We start from the raw sequence: 20,955 nt of genomic DNA on the forward strand, positions 1-20,955 counted from the left end.
GTAGGGAATTTGAACTCAAACAGTCTGGCTCCAAAGCCCAAATTCTTTAACCAGTTAGAATATCCTGAACTCACAAAATCTTTTTCCCAAATTTAGCTAGCTTTTTTCCTTTAGAATAAAGAAAGATCTGAAGCATTTTGTTTACTTTTTAAATTAAAAACCATTTACATTGAATATAAAATCAGATTTCACTTTTCTATTATGGTGAGTTGAGAAAATTTACAAAGGGAAGAAATATGGAAAAAGGAAGAATGACCAAAGCAGAGGTTCTCAAACTTTAGGTCTCACAGTCAATCACATGAAGGGTTTGTTAAAACACAACATTGATGACTCCTCAAAAAGTTAAAAATAGAAATACTATATGATTTAGCAATTTCACTTCTGGGTATATATCCAAAAAAATTAAAAACAGGATCACAAAGAAATACTTGTACACCCAGGTTCATAACACCATTATTCACAATAACTAAAACCTGGGAGCAGCCCTACTATCTATGACTGAGATAAGCAAATGTGGTGTGTATGCATACAGTAGAATCGTATTCAGCCTCAAAAAGGAAAGATACTCTGCAGATTAGCTGCTACAATGTGGATGAACGTGGAAGACATAAAAAGACGAATACTGGATGATTCCACTTGTGTGAGGTTCTTAGAATAGTCGAAGTTATAAAGACAGAAAACATAAGGGTAACTGTCAGGGGCTTGGGGAGTTTAATAAGAACAGAATTTGTTTTACCAGATGAAAAGTTATATGGGGATGGGTGATGGTAATGGTAGCACAACCTGTAAATGTGTTTAATGCCACTGAATTGTGCACTTAAAGGTAATTAAGATGGAAATTTTATATGTTCTACCAAAATCAAAAAAGAAAAATAATTTTTGAAGAAATTTAAAATAAATAATTTTTTTTTATGTAATGTGGGGTCCCATCAGAGTTTCTGATTCTGCAGGTCTTGGGTGGGACCTAATCTGCGTTTCTAGCAAGGTCTCAGATGATGCTTGTACATCACACTGATCGCTGCTTTCTGAGAGATGGAGGATTGAAGAGAACAAGGGTAGGAAATGACTCAAAGAGAAGCTCTTAATTAGAGTTTTGTCAGAAATTACAACCTCTCCTTGGGTGTGGACTTGAAAAGTTTTTGGCTTTGTCTTTTGAAATCGCAAATACCCAATTGTTCTCTTTTTTTTTTTAATTATTAAAATCCAGTGCTCAAATTTATTAAGATAATAATGGGGGAGGGAGGTAGGGAGGAGAGGAGGTGTGCCTTAGAGCAGTTGTTCTTACTTTTAAGGGTATTAAAATTGCCATCCCATAAATTATAACATTAAAATGTAACTTAAAGTAGAATTATAGTTAAATTGATCCTGCAGTGGAAATATTATAGCGCTGTCAGTAAGAATTTTTAATTTCTTAAAAATGTTTGGTTTTATCTTTGTTGGCTGTTTCTAAGAAATGACCTGATCTAATAACCAGAATCAGGAGCGTATTTTTGCTCTGTGTGAGAAACAGAAAAACTTACACGACTCAGAGTACTTGGCAGTGGAAATCAGATTTATTTAAGTCTTTCCTGCTCAAGTCTGGTCAGTAGGAAATAAAGCCATTGACAAAAATACCTGTGTGTTATTATAAAAGCTGTTTAGGAGTTCACATCATATAATTGTTCAGGGCTATCTCTTTATTTCCAATTTCTCACACTGTATAACAAGATTGTTTGGGTTACACCTGAAAGATCGGCCCCAAACAGGTTAAACCAGGAAAAAAAAAAAAAAAAAAAACTATGGGTTTATGTAAGTGAACAGTGCAAGAGTATATTTAGCTTTAAGCACAGCTTGATCCATGTCTCAGACAAAGTCATCAGTTTCTATCTTTTAGCTTCCTCTGGGTTCTTCAGGCTCCACGTTGTGGGTTTCCTGGCAGCAAAGCCTCAGACTCTCCTTTAGCTCCTCATTTTTCCTGCCTTAAAGCCCAGTGGAAAAGAAAGTCTGTGTACCAACTTTCCCAGCAAAAATTCTGAAGTGCACTCTAATAAAACCAGCTTTATGGGCCCAGACTCGTCACTGTAATCTAGGACGTGGGATACTCCCCTTAAACCAATCTAAGGATTACTCTTCCTGGAGCTGGGGATGTGGGACTAACTGCCTAAAGAAACCACACACATGGCTGATGCTGGAGGGAAGAGTGATTTTCCTTAAAAAGTGTGGGATACTTTTTGCTCCTAAAAAAGAGAAATCATGCTGTACATTAAACCACAAATTTCTATTTTCCTAAGATGCTGAGAAACTATAAACCCATCATTTTCAAACAACCTCTTTTCTCCTTAAATGGAAGAAGGAATTGGGGAATATATAGCTGAAATAGATTGCATCAAGGAGGGGGTAGGGTATGGGGAAGCAGAGAGTGAAAGCATAATTATAAAACCTTCTTAGGTGATATTCCTGGTCAGACTATTATAAGTCTTTTTTTTAATGAGGGAAGAAAAGATTTCTATACAGACATTGTTCCCTCCCCTCATTTCCAGCCCTAAAGACTAATAACTGTCTTATAGGCTGTCTGCCCATGTGACCATTTTTATACTCTTTAAGTTAATTTCCCACATACCTGGCCCTTATTTCACAGACTAATGTTCTTTCCATATCATGTAGGTTAAACTCAGAAACCTATTAAGGTGGTATATCAGTTAATAAATTCTTTAGAACTTAACATTTTCTGTACTGTTATTTATATTAAAAATATGTACTCATCAGAAGCTATTATTTCTACCTTAAGTAAGTCCGATAATTATCCCTTTCACACAGTTTGCTTTCTGCAGTCTCTTTGCTTTTTTTAACCTGCCATTTTTCTGTACTAGTGGTTCCCAGACTTTATTTAATATCACGTCACCTTGAGGGTTTGTTAAAACACAGATTTCTAGGCCCTTTTCCTCTTGAGTTTCTTACTTACTAGGTCTGGAGTAGAGCCAGAGAATTTGCAGGTTTCCTAGTGATTCTGAACTGCTCATCTCAGAGAACTGTGTTTTGAGAATCCCTATGATAAAATCACTTGCTCCTGCAAATTTCTACTGTCAGGCCTTCCTGAAGCCTTCTCTGATCTATCCAGATTGATCCATCCTTCCTTAAAATAGGGAAGGATATAGCTATGGTAATTTCACTAGAACTTTAAATATCTTACATTTACTAGATGTAGCCCGAATTAATTTACAGAGTTTTCCAGATGGGTACAATCTTCCATTTATTTTGTTTATGCAGCTTCATGGAACCAGTGAAACTACATGGAATCAGTGAATGCACAGTGTATGTTACTGACAATTTCTTTAGTTTTCAGTTGCTTGCTTGTTTTGTTCTATTAAGTTACAAGTCTTGATTTCATACTTATTTGCATCTAAATTATAATTTTTAGATGCATTAATTTGGTGGTGTTAGAAATTTACATATTGTGGGCAATACTATTTGATCTCAGATGACCATCATCAGATGTAATGTTAAGTGATTAGAATAAATGGAAAATGTATGTGGTAAGTTGGTAGATGTTGAAAATCAGCAAACCTTTTGGGCGTATTGTTACCAATAAGGATTCTTTTTTTAAGTATCCGCTCTATAGAATAATTTCAGTTAATCTCTAACAAGCATTACCTTAAAAATCCAAATTTTTAAGCTGTATACTATCACTATGAATTAAACAATGTACCTAATAAGTTCACTGTAAATCATAGTTCAACTATCTTATCTACCATAGCCGTAAAATTAGAAAAAAATCCAGAAGTGCCTCTGACCTGAGTACCTTCTAAAAAGTAAAACTGTAAATGTGTTTAGGGGTGAAGTGCACTAATGTCTGAAATTTTGAAATGCATCAAAAGATAAGATTGGTGAAAGAATATGTAGCAAAATGATAGAATCTGGGTGTTAGGAATAAAGTTCGAAATTTTTCATATTAATTGAGAGGGGGTGGTGGTGCAGAAATAGGCTTATTCTTATCCAGAATTTGTAGGGATTATAGCTATACAAATATTCCCATTAGATTGATATATGAAACTTCCATTTAAATAAAAGTTAAACACATAAATATAGGCAGTTTCATTTGGTTCAACCTAATTAATACTTCTACATTTTGTTTTTTCCTGATGACTGGAAATTGGCCTAATTTAAGATTCAGTTTAATTTAGCTACATATATGTTCCATTGTTGATATGAAAAACTTACAAGAACCTAGAAGTCTACTTTCTAGATATTTCTGCCTATATTTTGTTACCAAAATAATACATTTCATTCTGTCAGTGATATACAAATATATTTACAACATTACCTTGGTTACGGGAAATATATATACTGCTGCTGCTAAGTAACGTCAGTTACGTCTGACTCTGTGTGACCCCATAGACGGCAGCCCACCAGGCTCCCCCGTCCCTGGGATTCTCCAAGCAAGAACACTGGAGTGGGCTGCCATTTCCTTCTCCAGTGCATGAAAGTGAAAAATGAAAGTGAAGTCGCTCAGTCGTGTCCAACCCTCAACGACCCCATGGACTGCAGCCTACCAGGCTCCTCTGTCCATGGGATTTTCCAGGCAAGAGTACTGGAGTAGGGTGCCATTGCCTTCTCCAATATATATACAAATACCACAAATAACTGGGATATTTGCTCTATACTTGTCAACTGAATTTTTATGAAAAAAACTGGTTTAAACCCAGTCAAATCACAGGTAGTAGTGATGGTTGGACAGCAGTGTGAATGACTTAGTGCTACTGAATTGTAGTCTTAAAAATGGTTAAAGTATTCAGTTTTATGTTATGTATATTTTACCACAATAAAGTTAAAAAAAATAAAGTGGAGGAGGAGACATTTCTGTTTAACTATAAGATAGCACGAGGGCCCAGACAGCTTGGCTGAGGTGAGTCAGAGGGTCAAGCATGCTTAAACAAATGCTACCTCCCTCCAGTTTTACCAGGTAGGTCATATGAAATCTGACTGATTTTGAAAGCTAAGTAAAAACACAATTTTGGATATTGTTACCATGTATTCAGTTCAGTTTTTTCCCCCTATTCTAAGAAGTTTTAATTGGTGCATGTGATTAAAATTCACGTTGATCTACAAAGACTGGAGACTTATCTACAGTACCTGACTATATAAGTCTTTCCCACTAAGCATAGTTAAGCTAGTTATTGTAACAGAAGCCAACTTATCTAATTAAAAGTGCACAGTAGGTGACAAGCTTTAATTAGCAGTTGTTTTCCTCTTGTGCAGTGGGAGTAGAAGGGAGTGAATGGTGTCATTGAGTTTAATTGTAATATTTGCCCTAATGGAAATAGATGTCAAAACTTGTGTCAATAGGGAGGAAAAAATAAGGAATTGCAACCTAATTCCACAAGAACAAATTAGAGTTCATGAAGCACCCTTCAGAGCACAATAGGAAGAAGTTTAAAAATTAACCATCTCAATAAAGATTCTTTTTATAATATAGGCATCCCAGACTTGAGACTTCTAGGTTTCAAATATAATAAATATAATTTAATTCCCAGAAAAAAGGAAAGCCACTCATACCTATAATATCTCACTATCCAAAAACAATTTATCCTGATGTCTTCATCTGTTCTTTCCTTTGTGCTTTTAAATTTAATCATCTTTCTCTCTTATAGTCATACTTTACCAGAAAGAGAAATGACTGGATTTTTTCTCCCTCTCAGGTGAAAATTGAATGAGACCATATGTGAAATCATTTGTGTAATACTTTTGTTCTCCAGGTTCAAGAGGTTAAGAGATTAATGTTGTTGAAATGGGAGATACACTGAATTTCACATATTCCTGTACTTACCATTCCTCAAGAATTATTAGGTCTTATAAAAGCAGCTTGAGGATTGTCTCTTTGCATTCTGGTTCATTAGAGAAGGTGAAAAATTACTAGAAACATTGAGGAAGTTATGTAAAAACAAAATTCAGAAAACACAAGACTCTACAGAACACAAGGAAAAACAGAAAAAAGGAGAAGCTACTCTACTGGAAATGTGTTGGTTATTTTCCCCCTCAGTCTTTTAATACAGAATTAAAGGTTCTATAATATAACATAGGAGGCTCATCCCATTAAGTGGAGCTGCAGTGAAGAGGAGGCTGGAGTGTTAATGATAATATCATTGTTTTCTCTCTTAATTTACAGAAGTTGCTGGGTGTGTTTTGCCACTGATGAAGATGATAGAACAGCTGAATGGGTGAGACCATGCAGATGCAGAGGATCTACGAAATGGGTTCACCAGGCTTGTCTACAGCGCTGGGTGGATGAAAAACAGAGAGGAAACAGTACAGCCAGAGTGGCGTGTCCTCAGTGCAATGCTGAGTACTTAATAGTTTTTCCAAAGTTGGGTAAGAAGACCCCTGAAACCAACACAGATATATATATATACCATGTTCTTACATTGTATGTGACTCTAAGACCCTAGGTTTGTCTTTGAGTCATCTCTGCTTTTTTGTGAGTTTCTCTATTCCATTTCTGTTTTACATCTAAATGTCAGATATTTATTTGTTTTGCTAACAGTTTACCTTATCCTTAATATATTCCCAAATCTATCCATTTGTGTATTAAATGTTTTCTTTTGGTTGACGGATAAAGAACTTGGATATCTAATTATGTAGATAAAATCAAGTAACACAACTATAATAAAAAGCTAAGGAGCCTCATTCTCTAGAAACCAATGGTGTGGGAGAAAGAAAACAATAGTTGTTCTAATATTTATTCTTCTTAACTTTTGTATTAAGGAATAAAAGTGAGGACATTAAATATTTAATAAAATGCAGTGTTAAATTAATCTTTGGAATCCAATTTATATGGCTGTCTTTCGTGAAAACTACTTTCCTTTCTCTGTGAATTGGCTGGCAAGAAATAACCAATAGTCTTTGAGAATGAGGCTAGAGTTGAAATAAGCGTAGCAGAATGTTTAAAGGAAGCTGTAACTAACACTGATATTTAGTTAGCATGTTTCAATACAGCCATGTGATTATGAACTGGTATCATTCTCTGGTGGTTATGCCATGCCATTAATAAAAATGTTATTAAACATTTTTAATATCATCCTTGACTACAATCAAGAAGTGTTTGAAAGCAGTTTGGTTTTTCAGAAGGTCCAAAGGAAAAAATGACTTTGTGGAGGAATGTTTGAAGGAGAAATTGGAAATTATTAGATATGTTATTTTTTTCTAGGTGCTATATATATTGAAATCAGACCTTTTTTTTTTAATAAAGCTACATAAATGCAGATGATGAAGTGCTTTTCTTTTTTTTTTTTTTTTTGAAGTGCTTTTCTAATGTGAGAAGATTAATAATAAGGGCAATCAAAATTTCCGTAGTTGTCTGTATTTCTCTAACATAATGCATAGGAAGAAGTGATAGTTTTCTATGAAAGAAAAATAGTGTAGTAGAGAACGTACCCTTTTTTTTTTTGGACATTTAGCATTTGTGGATCTCATTGATGGGCCTTCCAAACATCATGAAAAGCAATTACTGCTGCAATCTTTCACCACATTGATACCTGGCTCACTGAAGTCAAAGCTACAGTTTCTTGTCTTATTAGTTCTGCTAAATCAGATAATCGCACTTTTCAACTATAGATTGTTGAATATTTCCAACAACCAAGTATAGGATGATTCAGCAGCAAGTATAGGATGATTCTTCTAGATGTTTTAGATACTCAGATGGATGAATACCAAAATTATTGCAAGAATTCTCACTGAAAACTACCTACAATATCTGAGTTGACAAATGCATGGCACTCAGCAATGAAGTTGAATATTTCAGTTTGGAAAGTGGCACTGGGTAAATCTGTCCTGGTGTATTTCAGTTCTATGAAATACATTTTTTTAGGTCTAGTGTGGTAACTGAATAAATTTTTCTAAGTATACTAATAATAAGGTACCCAATTCATTCTACAAGGATAGAGCTTGGCTAGATGTTGGAAAAGTCAAACTATGATTAAGCTGTGTGTATCATGATTTGGTCTTTGTATTTTATCCTAAAGAATTTCAGCTATGATGGGTTCAAGCTATTCACTATATGTCTCACAGAGATCTGCCACTTGAGTAAGCCACAGATAATCACAGAAATTTTTTACTGACCTTATCGGTGTCATGGGGTGGAAATGTATATTCTTCATTTGAACAGCTTTTGGTAGCATCTTTCCTCCTGACAAGATAAAAAATCAGAGTGTTGTGCTTACTTCTTTTTTCCTGACATAACATGCCGAGGATATCTGCTCAGGGCCTGCAGTTGAATATATATTCACAGTTTTCTATGCAATCTTTAATAGACTCAATAGCAAATTTAACTGTCAAACTCCAGCTGTTGCCTGTGAATGGAGCCTTGTGTGAATTGACTTTTAGGTGCCATAATGTTCCTGGGTACACACGACTAGTGCTTTTGGCTATGTTGATCCTAGTGTATATTTTCAAGTTAAGGTTCAAAGATAATTGTTGGTTAAAGAAAATCCCTTCTCTAAAGCATGTTTTCATTGATAATCAGAATTAAAGTTTTATTTACAGTTTATGTATATGCCAAGGGTTGGTTCATACTTTGAATACTAGCGGTTTCTTACAGTCATAAAACAAAATATTTAAGAGCATACACCTGTGATACTAACTGTTCTTACTCACTGAATATGACACCTGTTATATAATGTCCAGCAGTGTCATCTGATACAGAAATATACCAGTAGATTGTTTTCTTTCTGAGCATATTTGTCATTAATTTTGCAGCTGACTGTAGTTACACTTGATTTCGTTAAAATAAGTTAAAGTTCCTTTACAGTTTTTAATCTTTGCTGTCAGTGACAAAATTTGTAATGCAGGTGTCAGCTGGTTTACTAGAGTGGTTGAAAATTATATGAAGACTTCAATGGCTTTGTGGTTGAAAATTATTTGAAGACTTCAGTGGCTTATTACTGTTTTATAATGATTTAGACCCTGTTTTAAAATGTGTTGTGCTGTGATGGGAATAAGGAGTTCCCCTAGTACAGACTAATAACTTGTAATTCACTGGTCACAGCCCACTCTAAGATCCTACTGTTTTCACTCTGTAAGATCATACTATTTATCATTTCGAGTCAAGTATATTTTCATCATTTCTACTCTTCAGTGAATGCTTTTGAGGCAGTTATTACTTAGATTAGAGGCTTACCACGCTGATAAGAACAACAATAAAATAATATATTTAGCCAATGTAAACAACTCATGATGTCGAAGTTTGTTAGCTGAGTCAGTCTCTTCTTAACCTTGTAAAGCATATGTGACCCTTGGAACATAACAGTTAAGAACCTAAAAGAATTTCCTTGAAAGTCATAATTAATCTTCAATTTATGAAATGTTTGTGATCAAAGCTTTTATCACTTTTCATTTAAACCAAATTGTCTGTAGTAAACCAGATGATTGCCAGGGACCACCATTGGTCCCCCAAAGACACTTAGGAGACACTGGCCAAAAGAAGAAATAAGAGACAGGAGAAAAGATGCAGAGAGGAAGAGCTGATGGTCAACATTCTGTGAGATGGTCTTTGTGTAGCGGGTATTAAAAAAGAGTTTTCATATGGATTTAGCTGCAGTCTGTTTGACCAGCTGGCCAGAGTCTGCATCTTCTCTGGTACTTAGTGGTGACCATGGTGAAGGATGCTGGCAAAGGTCTGTTCTTAATTGTCAGTAGGGAATGTATCGTACCTGGCTATGGAAAACTTAGAGACAGTCCATCAGACTTTCACTCCTCTCATTATTCGCTTTTTTCTAGTGAAGTAGGACAGTTGTGTGTAACTACAGGCACTTAAAAACTACTCAAAATATGGTCTCAGAACCAGCAACATTAAAATCATCTGAGAGCTGTTAAGGATGAAAAATCTGGTGAATTCCCTGGTGATACAGTGCCTAAGACTCCGTGCTCCCAATGCAGGGGGCCGGGGTTCAATCCCTGGTCAGGGAACTAGATTCCACATGCCTTATCAGATCCCATGTGCCACAACTAAGGCTGGTTACAGCTAAATGAGTAATTAATTAAAAGAATGAAGAATGTTAACTCCACCCCTCATTGTAATTAATGATCTGCGTTTTCATGGAATCATTAGTTTATGTGCATGTTAAAGAAGCATAGATTTAAAACAGGAAAAGAACACCAGCCGAGAACAGTTTGTCTTCTATTGAAAATAAAATATTTCAAAAAAAATAATAAGATATTTATATGCAGCTTAAGACCAGATAGTTATTTTGTTTAGCTAAACAAAAGGATCCAGGGACAGTATGTTTGTGGTGTACAGGTCTCTTCATTTGTTAAATTTATTCATAAATATTTCGTTCATTCCTTTTTTTTTTAAGTACTTTGGTTTTTTTCTTAATTGACTTATAGTTGCTACACTACATTGTATAAGTTACAGATACACAGTATAGTGATTCATGACTTTTAAAGGTTATTCTCTATTTATAGTTATTATAAAATACTGGCTGTATTCCATGTTGTATCCTTATAGGTTATTTTATACCTAGTAGTCTATACCTTACTCCCCAAAATTTGTTTTGTTAAATTTATTTCTATCATTCTTTTTGATGGTATTTTCAATGCAGTTGTTTTCTTAATTTTATTTTCAGATTGCTTATTGCAAGTGTGTAGTATACAGCTGATTTTTGTATTTTTATCACATATCCTACAGCCATGCTGTTCTCATTTAATAGTTCTAACAGTATTTTAGTGCATTGCTTAGGATTTCCTATATATAATATCATGTCATCTGGAATAGAAACAGTTTTGCTTCATCTTTTCCAGTCTAGCTGCTTTTATTTCATTCCCTTGCCTAGCTGCCCTGAGCTTCCCTGGTGGCTCAGACGGTAAAGAATCCACCTGTAATGCGGGAGACCTGGGTTCGATCCCTGGGTTGGGAAGAGTCCCTGGAGGAGGGCATGGCAACCCACTCCAGTATTCTTGCCTGGTGAATCCCCATGGACAGAGGAGCCTGGTGGGCTACAGTCCATGGCATCACAAAGAGTGGGACATGACTGAGCAACTAAGCATAGCACAACACAGTTGCCCTGGCTGCAAACTCCAGAACAATGTTAAATGGAAGTGGTAAGGACATCTTTATCTCATTTTTGATCTTAGAGCAAAAACAGTCTTTCACCGTGAAGTATGTTATCTCTGGGTTTTTCATAGATAATTTCTATCAAATTGAAGATTTTCCCTTCTAGTTTGTTGAGTGTTTTTTTACCGTAATAGGGTGTTATATTTTGTCAGATGTCTTTTCTGAGTCTGTCGAAGTGATCATGTGGTTTTTGTCCTTTATGCTACTGATATATGGTATATTGCATTAACCAGTGTTGCCTTTCTGGGATAAATTCTACTTGATATTGATGTATAATCCATTTTAGATATTGCTGAATTTGGTTTGTTAGAATTTGAGAATTTTTCTATCTGTAGATATTGGTCTTTAATTTTTTCTTTGATGTTTCTCAGTGGTTCAAGAATTAGGTGATACTGGTCTCATAAAATGAGTTGGGAAGTGATCTTTTCTTTCGCATTTTTGGGAAGGAGATTGTGAAGGATTGGTGTTAATTCTTTAAATGTTTGGTGATAGTGAATCCATCTGGTCCTGAGCTTTTCATTTTTTAATTTCTGTAAGGTTAATATTAATGTCCCCTCTTTCATTCATGACTTTATTTTAGTAATATGACTCTTACCTCTTTTTTCTTGGCCAGTCTAGCTAAAGATTTGTTAATTTTGTTGATCTTTTCAAAGAATGAACTTACAGTTTGTTTGTTTGTTTCTCTCTTTCTATTTCATTTAGTTCTACTTTAGTCTTTGTTATTTCTTTCTACTTGGTTTGGATTTAATTTGATTTTCTAGTTTCTTAAAGTATAAGGATAGATTAAGGGTTTGAGATCTTTTTTAAAACATGTTGCATTTGAGAACAGTTCACAGGAAAATTGAGAGGAAGGTACAGAAACACCCTCATATACTCCCTGCCTCTTTACGTGCATGTGTGCTCAGTCACTTCCTGTCCCAGTTCTTCTGCGACCCTATGGACTGTAACCCACCAGGCTTCTCTGTCCATGGGTTTTAGCCTCCTGCATTAATTAATGTGTTTCGCCAGGGTGATACATTTCTACAACTGATGAACCTATATTGACACATTACTACCCAAAGTCCAAAGTTTACATTAGGGTTCACTCTTGGTATTGTACATTCTATGGGTGCGGACAAATATATAATGATGTGTATTCACTATTATAGTATAATACATAGTATTTCACTGCACTGAAAATCCATCTATTATTCATCCCATCCTCTTCCCTAAACCGTGATAACCACTGATCTTTTCACTGTTTTCATATGCCTTTTTCAGGATGCCATGTAGTTGGAATCATATGGTATGTAGCCTTAGTTTCTGTATTCCTTTTACAGTTAGATAATTCATTTCTTGTGAGCACTGAATAATATCCCAGTATCTGGACTTACCACAGCTTATTTTTCCATTCACCTACTGAAGGACATTTTGTTGCTTCCAGGTTTTGGCAATTATAGATAAAGCTATAGTACACAGCTATGTGCAAGTTTTTGTGTGGACATATATTTTCAGCTTATTTACGTAAATAACAGGGAGCGTAATTGCTGGATCATATGGGAAGAGTATTTTTAATTTTGTGAGAAACTACCAAATTATATTTCAGAATGGCTGTACATTTTGCATTCTGATCAGCAATAAGTTCCTGTTTCTCTATATCCTTGTCGGCACTTATTGTTTTCCATTTTGGGGATTTTAGCCATTTATATCATATTGTTTGAATTTGCAGTTCCCTAATGATGTAGATATTAAATGTCTTTTCATATGCTTATTAGCAGTCATACCTTCTTTGCTAAGATGTCATAATTGGTAATGTCTTTTGATCATTTTTTCCCTATTGTTGAGTTTTAAATGTTCTTTCTATCTTTTGGATAACAGTTCTTTATCAGGAATATCTTTTGTAAATATTTTTACCCCAGTCTGTAGCTTGGCTTTTCATTCTCGACCTTTCTTATTTTTCAATGTAGTCATTTACATCTATAAATTTCTCTAAGCAATATATGGATTTCTTCTTTGACCTGTTGATTATTTAGGAGTGTGTTTATTTTTAACATATTTATAAATTTCCCAAATGCCATTCTTTTATTGATTCTAATTTCATTCCATTACTTTGATATCTGTTCTTTTAAATAATTAAGGCTTGTTTTATGTTCTAGCAAGCTTTATCCTGGCAAATATTCCATGTACACTTAAAAAGATGTGTATTCTGTTTAGTGGTTGTGGTAGAGTGTGATATAAATATCTAGTTGACTCATAAATTTTTGAAATCTTCTGTTTCCTTGTTGATCTTTTACCTATTCATCGTTAAAAGTGAGCTGTTAAAGTCTAAGCTATTGTTGAATTATCTGTTTCTCCAGTTCTGTCCATTTTTGTTTTATTTTACACTCTATTGTTAGGTGCATAAATGTTCCTAATTTGTTATGTTTTTCTGATGGACTGTCCCTTTTACCATTATAAAATGTCCTTCTTTGTTTCTAGTAACAATTTTTGCCTTTAAGTTGATTTCAACTGATATCAGTGTTGCCACTTTCACTCTTTTATGTAAATTCTTAGATTACTTTCTATTTAATTTTTATTACAGCTTTGTTTTCTATTTCTGTATTTTATTGTTCTCAACTAAGCATTAATTCAAACTTCTGTGTAAAGTTGAAGATAACTAACAATACCCTCAAAAACTGGTTGTCAAATGTTAGGTGGCCTGTAACGCTTAAAAGGAAAAGATATTCTCTAGCGATGATAGGAATGATTCCTGGGAGAAAACTTTCCTAGAGAAACTAGCAAATAAAATTAATAGTTATTACTATTTTATAATGTTTTCTTTTAATAATATTAACAGTGATGTCAGTAGCTATCACTTGCTAACAGACCCTGACTATTTGCCAGGCACTGTGTTGATTGTGTTAGCTCTCACAGTAGATATTGTCCTTACTCTACAGTTAAGGAAACAGACTCAGCGTATTTTTTTTAATGGAAGTGCATGAGTTTCTAGCAAGTAAGGAGCCAGGATTTTAAATTGCTGAATTTTATGTTACTTGCAGCCAGTGAGTCAGTTTATCAGGCCTTATATGGATAAGTAGTAGTTTCATGTACTATAACAATAGAGAGACTGGGAATTTGCATTAATTTGAGATAATGTTAATAAATTACATTTTTATACGTAAACAAAGATTTTCTGTGATTTGATGCTATTGGAATCAAAGCATGTATTTTCCTTCTAGATAATATATTTACATGGACCAAGATTCAAAGTAGGGTATTTAATGAAAAGTCTTTTTACCATGTCCACCAATCACAGTGCCACGTAAATTTCCTCCCTTGGCGGCAACCACTGTTATAGGTCTCTGGTGTTCCATTCCAAAGTGCTTCTCTTTTTCTTTCTTATCCTTTCTTCCCCTTCCTTCTCATTTCTCTTTCTCTCCCTTGTTTCTCTCTCTCTCCCCCCATCCCATGCCTTCCTTCTTTTCCCCTTCCTCCCTAAACATACACACACTCATGCACAAAATCTATAAACATTAGGGTAGAGTTAAAGGAACAAAAGGGATAGAGAAATACTCAGTGACTGGCAACTATGAAAACCATTTACATTCCTAGGTCTGAGGGTATAAGGCAGGGGATCTGTTAACAGAACTTGCCAAGAGCTTTGGCTGCTCAATAGGACCTGTGCTCTTAGAGAAAGGCAGGCTGCATACAGCCAAGGTGCCAGGGTGGGGAAATTGCCTTAACACTTTTACCACTCTCTGATTTCCTAGCCGTTCCACTCATTGTTTGAACACATGAGAAGGAAACGGGCAAGGTTACCTAGAGGATGCAGTTTGTTTGGTCAGCTTCCCAATACACAAAGCAGGTTGGAGAAAGAGGAGTGAGCTTGGAGAGGCAAACAGAACATGGAGCACACGGTGACATGGAGCACAGCAGGTGGTAGAATATACATCGTGTTCTGTGCTTGCCTTTTTTTTCTTAGCAGTGTATGGTAGATATTAGTGTATTAAGAGCTTTTATATTAGTGTATAAAGAGCTTTCTTTCTCTTTGTAGTTGTATAGTATTGTTACATAGATGTATGATTATATAACCAGGCTCCTTACAATGGACATACAGACTTTGTTGTATAATCTTTTACTACTACAAAGAGTGCTGTCATAAACAGCTATGTAAAATAATTTTACATGTGCAAATATTTCTGTAAGATAAATGACTAGAGTGGAATAGCTGTAAGTCAGAGTATGTGCAGTTATAACATTAATAGATACCATCAAACTGGCTTTTGTAGAGATTATGTCTATTTAATCTTCCCAACAGTGTATTGGAGTGCCTGCTTTTTCATTGCCTTTGCCAACACGCTGCTATCAATACAGAACTAATTATATTTGCTGCCTTAGCATTTATCAAAACTCAGCAGAATGTTCACTCAGGTACTTTTTTAATGATAAAATTTTATTTGCTGAGAAAGAATATATCATAAATACATATGAGGGATAATGACTAATAAACTGTCATTCATTTACCTATCCCTCAGGTTTAGAAATAAAATACCCTGGTGAGCTCAACTTTTTATCATTAAGGACTGTTTTACCTATAAGAATTTTTTTGTCTTATACATAATATAGATATGATAATACAGTTGCCCCTTGGTATCCATAGGAGGTTGGTTCCAGGACCCCTGCAGAAACCAAAATCCATGGATGCTCAAGTCCCTTTTTAAAAAATTGCATAGTATTTACATATAATTGATGTACATTGTACTATATTCTTTAAATCATCTCTATATTACTCAAAATATCTAATACAAAGTAAATGGTAAGTAATGAGTTGCCATTGTGCAGCAAATTTGAGTTTTGATTTGGGGAACTCTGGAGATTTTTGCCCCAGATATTTTCCATGTGCAGATGGTTGAATACACAGATGCAGAACCCTTGGATATGGAGGACCAACTCTAGAATGAAAATATAGTTACACCAGCTTTTTAAAAAATTGATTTGTTGTTATTTTAGGACAATTTTTGATTTACAGAAAAGTTGCAAAGGTAGTATGGAGAGCTTGCATATATACCATATGTAGTTTTCCTCTGTTATTAACACTATGTATTATGGTACATTTGTTATTCAGTTCAGTTCAGTCGCTCAGTCGTGTCCGACTCTTTGTGACACCTCCCTGTCCATCACCAACTCCTGGAGTCGACTCAAACTCATGTTCATAGAGTCAGTGATGCCATCCAGCCATCTCACCGTCTGTCGTCCCCTTCTCCTCCTGCCCCCAACCCCTCCCAGCATCAGGGTCTTTTCCAGTGAGTCAACTCTTCATCAGGTGGCCAAAGTACTGGAGTTTCAGCTTCAGCATCAGTCCTTCCAATGAACACCCAGGACTGATCTCCTTTAGGATGGACTGGTTGGACCTTGCAGTCCAAGGGACCCTCAAGAGTCTTTTCCAACACCACAGTTCAAAAGCATCGATCCTTCGGCGCTCAGCTTTCTTCACAGTCCAACTCTCACATCCATACATGACCACTGGAAAAACCATAGCCTTGACTAGATGGACCTTTGTTGGCAAAGTAATGTCTCTGCTTTTTAATATGCTATCTAATTGGTCATAACTTTCCTTCCAAGGAGTGAGCATCTTTTAATTTCATGGCTGCAATCACCATCTGCAGTGATTTTGTTATTAGGTTGGTGCAAACATAATTTTGGTTTAAAACTGTGAATTTTAAATCATTATAACTAGATTCAAACACATCTTTATTAATCAAAATAGGAGCCATTACAATCAACACATTTTTGCCAGTAAGAAACATTTATTTCTGTAGTGTCCAACCACTGAGCTGGTTGTCACTGGCTGTCATTGTATAAAATCCGTTTTTCATCACACGTTACAACCTAATTGAGAAAAGGCTTGTTGTCGTTGCACAGAATAAGAGAAGATGACTCTTCAAAACAATTTTTTTTTTAAATTTTCAGTCAGCTCATGAGGCACCCACTTACTGAGCTTTTTCACCTTTCCAGTTTGCTTCAAATACCAAACGACTGTAGAATGGTCAACATTGAGTTCTTCAGCAACTTCTCATGTAGTTTTAAGAGGCTCAGCTTCAATGATGCTCTCAGTTGGTCATTGGCAACTTCTGATGGCTGGCCACTATACTCTTCATCTTCAAGGCTCTTGATCTCTCTTTGTGAACCACCACTGCACTGTACATTCATTAGCAGTTCCTGGGCCAAATGTATTGATGTTGTGAGTGGTCTCTGCTGCTTACAACCCATTTTGAACTCAAATAAGAAAATCGCTTGAATTTGCTTTTTGTCTAACATTATTTCCATAGTCCAAAATAAATATACACAGCAAGTAATAAGTCATTAGCAAGAAAAACAAAGTGAGATATGCACACTAAAGTGATGTATAATATAACCACATTTATATAAGAATGGATTCTAATATCAAATGGCAAAGTTCAACAGTGCAAAACTGCAATTACTTTTGCACCAACCTAATATAATTAATGCACCAATACTGCTATTATTATTAACTTAAGCCCATACTTTATTCAGGTTTTCTTAATTTTTCCCTAATGTCTGTATTCTGTTCCAGGATCCTGTTCGGGATATTACATTACATTTAATCATGTCTCCTTAATGCTCCTCTTGACTGTAACAGTTTCTCAGACTTTCCTTGTTTTTGGTGACCTTGAAAGTTTTGAGGAATACTGATTACATGTTTTATATAACATCTGTCAGGATCTATCTCATGTTTTTTCCATCATCTACTGGGGTTATGAGTTTTAGGGTACAAGACCACAGAGATGAAGTACCGTTTTCATCATGTTGCTGGCTCTCAGTTACCTATCACCTGTGATACTGACCTTGATCATCTCAGCAAGGTTGTGTTTGTCAGGTTTATTCACTGAAAAGTTGCTCTTTCTCCCCCCTCTCATACCACCTTTTTTTTTTTTTAATGTTGTTGCATTTGCTTATCTTTTTTCATCCTTTTATTTTCAGCTCTTCTGAATTCTTTTTTACACTTACTGTGATACTCATATAGTTGGATTTTTACTACCAAATTTAATGCATTCTATTTCTCCTTTTCTCTCTTTTCCCCTTTAGTTGATCATCATCTGGACTGAAATGGCTTTTCCTCTCATACTAAATTTTCCCCTGTACTTGTTACTAAGTTTTATATCTTACTTTCCTTTTAAGTGACTATCTTTGAAAAGTCTTAGCTTTGTCTCTTCAAATATTGCTTCTCCCACATTCTCTCTGTTCTCATATTCTAGAACTCTGATGAGAGTTCTGTTAGACATTTTATTTTTCATGTCTCTTCTGTGTTTTTCATCTTTTCGTCTCATTATAATTTCTTCGTAACAGTTACCCTTTTCTCAGATTCTTTCTTGAGCAGTATATGATCGAGGGGAAGTGAGGTTCCCACTATAAGTTCTAATTGTTTCTTAAATGTGCCTGATCATTTTTTTAATAGTCTCTCGCTTCTTGTTCATTTAGAATTATTTGTTTTGTTTTGTTTTTTTTTTTTATGATCAGATTGATAGTTCCATTATTTAGCCTTTGGTAGCCTGATTTGTTTTCTTCTGGCTCTTGCCCATGATGCTTGATTTCTCTAAAGAGGGAACTGTGTTTATATTTGTAGGCTATGCATATCCTGAAGGTGAAGGAACTCTAGACTGATTGCATTTGCTGTTGGTAGATGCCAAGGGATGTTGCTAATATGGGATCACTTTAATATGAGTTTGGGTTTTCTCCCATAGCACAGACAGATTTCTAACCTGAAATCAGCATGCTAATTGACTATGTTTACAAATTCTTAGAAGAAACTCTCCTCCTTATTGTACTTTTCACCTTTTGAAAATAAGACAAAGTTTTCTTTGTTGGCTCATTTTATTGTCCTGTGGATTTTTTTCTAGCTTATTACCCTTTCATCCAGGGTTTATATAACCCTTTTGAGGGTTTGAGGGTAAACTCTGGCTTTGTATGGACCCAAGACCTAGTGTGACTTGTAAAACTGAGTATTTTACTTTTCCTTGTAATTTTTCCATTGAATAAAAAGATCATCTGTTATCAAGAATTTCCCATTTGGGGGTTTTGTTATTACGCATACCAAGAATATATCAGTAATATATTGCTTTATTCTTTGCATTTCTTATATACTGGTTAGATCTCATTGATGGGGTTGCTGTGATTTTTTTTTTTTCAAGAATATTTCATAGATGTTTCTGTGTACTTTTACATCACAACATGAGGTACGTATGTGTACTTGTCTTTCAAAGAGGAAACATTATCACTGACACTTCCAAAATACAAAGGATCTTAACACATTATTAACTGGGGGATTTTTATACAAACTAATGCCTGTGGCCAACAATTTGTTATGTAAGTAAATATAGAAACATCTCTGGTCAATAACCTTCAGGTAACAAGACATAATACATCTCTGGTCAATAATATGTTAAGAAAGTACTGTGAGCAGCTGTATGCCAACAAATTGGATAAACTAAAAGTAAAGATAAATTCCTAGAACCACAAACGTACAAAAAGTGAATCATGAAAAATAAAAAATGTGAACAGATGAATAAAAAGAAAGGAGATTATAAAGCTCCCAACAAAGAAAAGACCAGGACTAGATGGTTTCACTGGTGAATTCTGACAAACCCATAAAGAAGAATTAGTACCAATCCTTCTCAAACTCTTTAAATAGGACGGATTCCCAGACTCATTTTATGAAGCCAGCATTATCCTGATACCAAAGCCAGATACAGACACTGTAAGAAAACTACAAGCCAATATCCTTGATGAATACAGATGTAAAAATTCACAACAAAACATTAACAAACCAAATTCAACAGTATATTGAAAGATCGTACACCATGATCAAGTGGGATTTATCCCTGAGGTGTAAGGATGTTTCAATATCTGCATATCAATCAGTGTGGTATACCACATTAATAGAATGAAAGATAAAATCTTAGTATCTCAGTGAATGCAGAAAAGTATTTGACAGAATCCAACATCCTTTCATGATAAAAACTCCCAACAAATTGGGTATAGAAGGGTGTACCTCAACATAATAAAAGCTGTATTTGTCAAACCCACAGCTAATATCATACGCAACATACCCACTAAGATCAGGAGCAAGACAGGGGTATCTGTTCTCACCACTCCTGTGTAACATAATACTAGAAGTTCTACCCAGAACAGTTAGTCAAGAAAAAGAAAGAAAAGACATCTGAATTGAAAGAAGCCGACTTGCCGCAGCCGCTGAAGCCTGTGCGCCACAAGAGAAGCCACTGCGATGGGAAGCCTGTGCGCTGGAGAGCAGCCCCCTCGCCACAGCCAGAGGAGAGCCCGCAGCAGTGAGGACCCAGCACAGCCAAAGAGAATTTAGATTTTGTTTAAAAATCTCCATTTCAAAAAATAAGACACAAGTTAGTGGGAAGGTATCTCTTACTCATGGATTGGAACAGTTAACACTGTTAAAATGTCCATACTACCCAAAGCCATCTATATTGTCAGTGTAATCCCTTCAGGTTTAAGGGCATTTTTCACAAAAGTAGAGAAATTAATCCTAAAACTGTATGGAAATACAAAAGATCCTAAATAGCCAAAGCAGTCCTGAAAAAGAAGAACAGAGCAGGTGGCATCATATTTACTGATTTAAACTTTATTACAAAGCTATTGTAAAGCAACATGGTACCTCAAAATGGATTAGAGATTCAGTTTCTGTTTTTTGTCTTCACTGGCTCTTCACTGTGGCATGTGGGCTTATTTGCTCCATGGCATGTAGGATCTTAGTTCCCCAACCAGGGATCAAACCCATGTCCCCTGCATTGGAAGATGGATTCTTAACCCCTGGACCACCAGGAAGACCCTAGAGGTTTAAATCTAAGACCAGAAAGTGTGAA

The 20,955-nt window shown here is 35.3% G+C and overlaps 1 protein-coding gene across 1 annotated transcript in view; it reads left to right on the forward strand.

The window, feature by feature from the left end:
• The window catches only part of MARCHF5 (membrane associated ring-CH-type finger 5), a 54,320-nt gene that overhangs the window by 12,764 nt on the left and 20,601 nt on the right, over positions 1 to 20,955 (forward strand). The window contains exon 2 of the mRNA XM_004020033.4: positions 6,143 to 6,345. Coding sequence (XP_004020082.1) covers positions 6,143 to 6,345 — 203 coding nt within the window. The remainder of the gene's footprint in view (positions 1 to 6,142; positions 6,346 to 20,955) is intronic.

Source organism: Ovis aries, chromosome 22 (genome assembly GCF_016772045.2).
Source record: "Ovis aries strain OAR_USU_Benz2616 breed Rambouillet chromosome 22, ARS-UI_Ramb_v3.0, whole genome shotgun sequence".
NCBI lineage: Eukaryota > Metazoa > Chordata > Mammalia > Artiodactyla > Bovidae > Ovis > Ovis aries.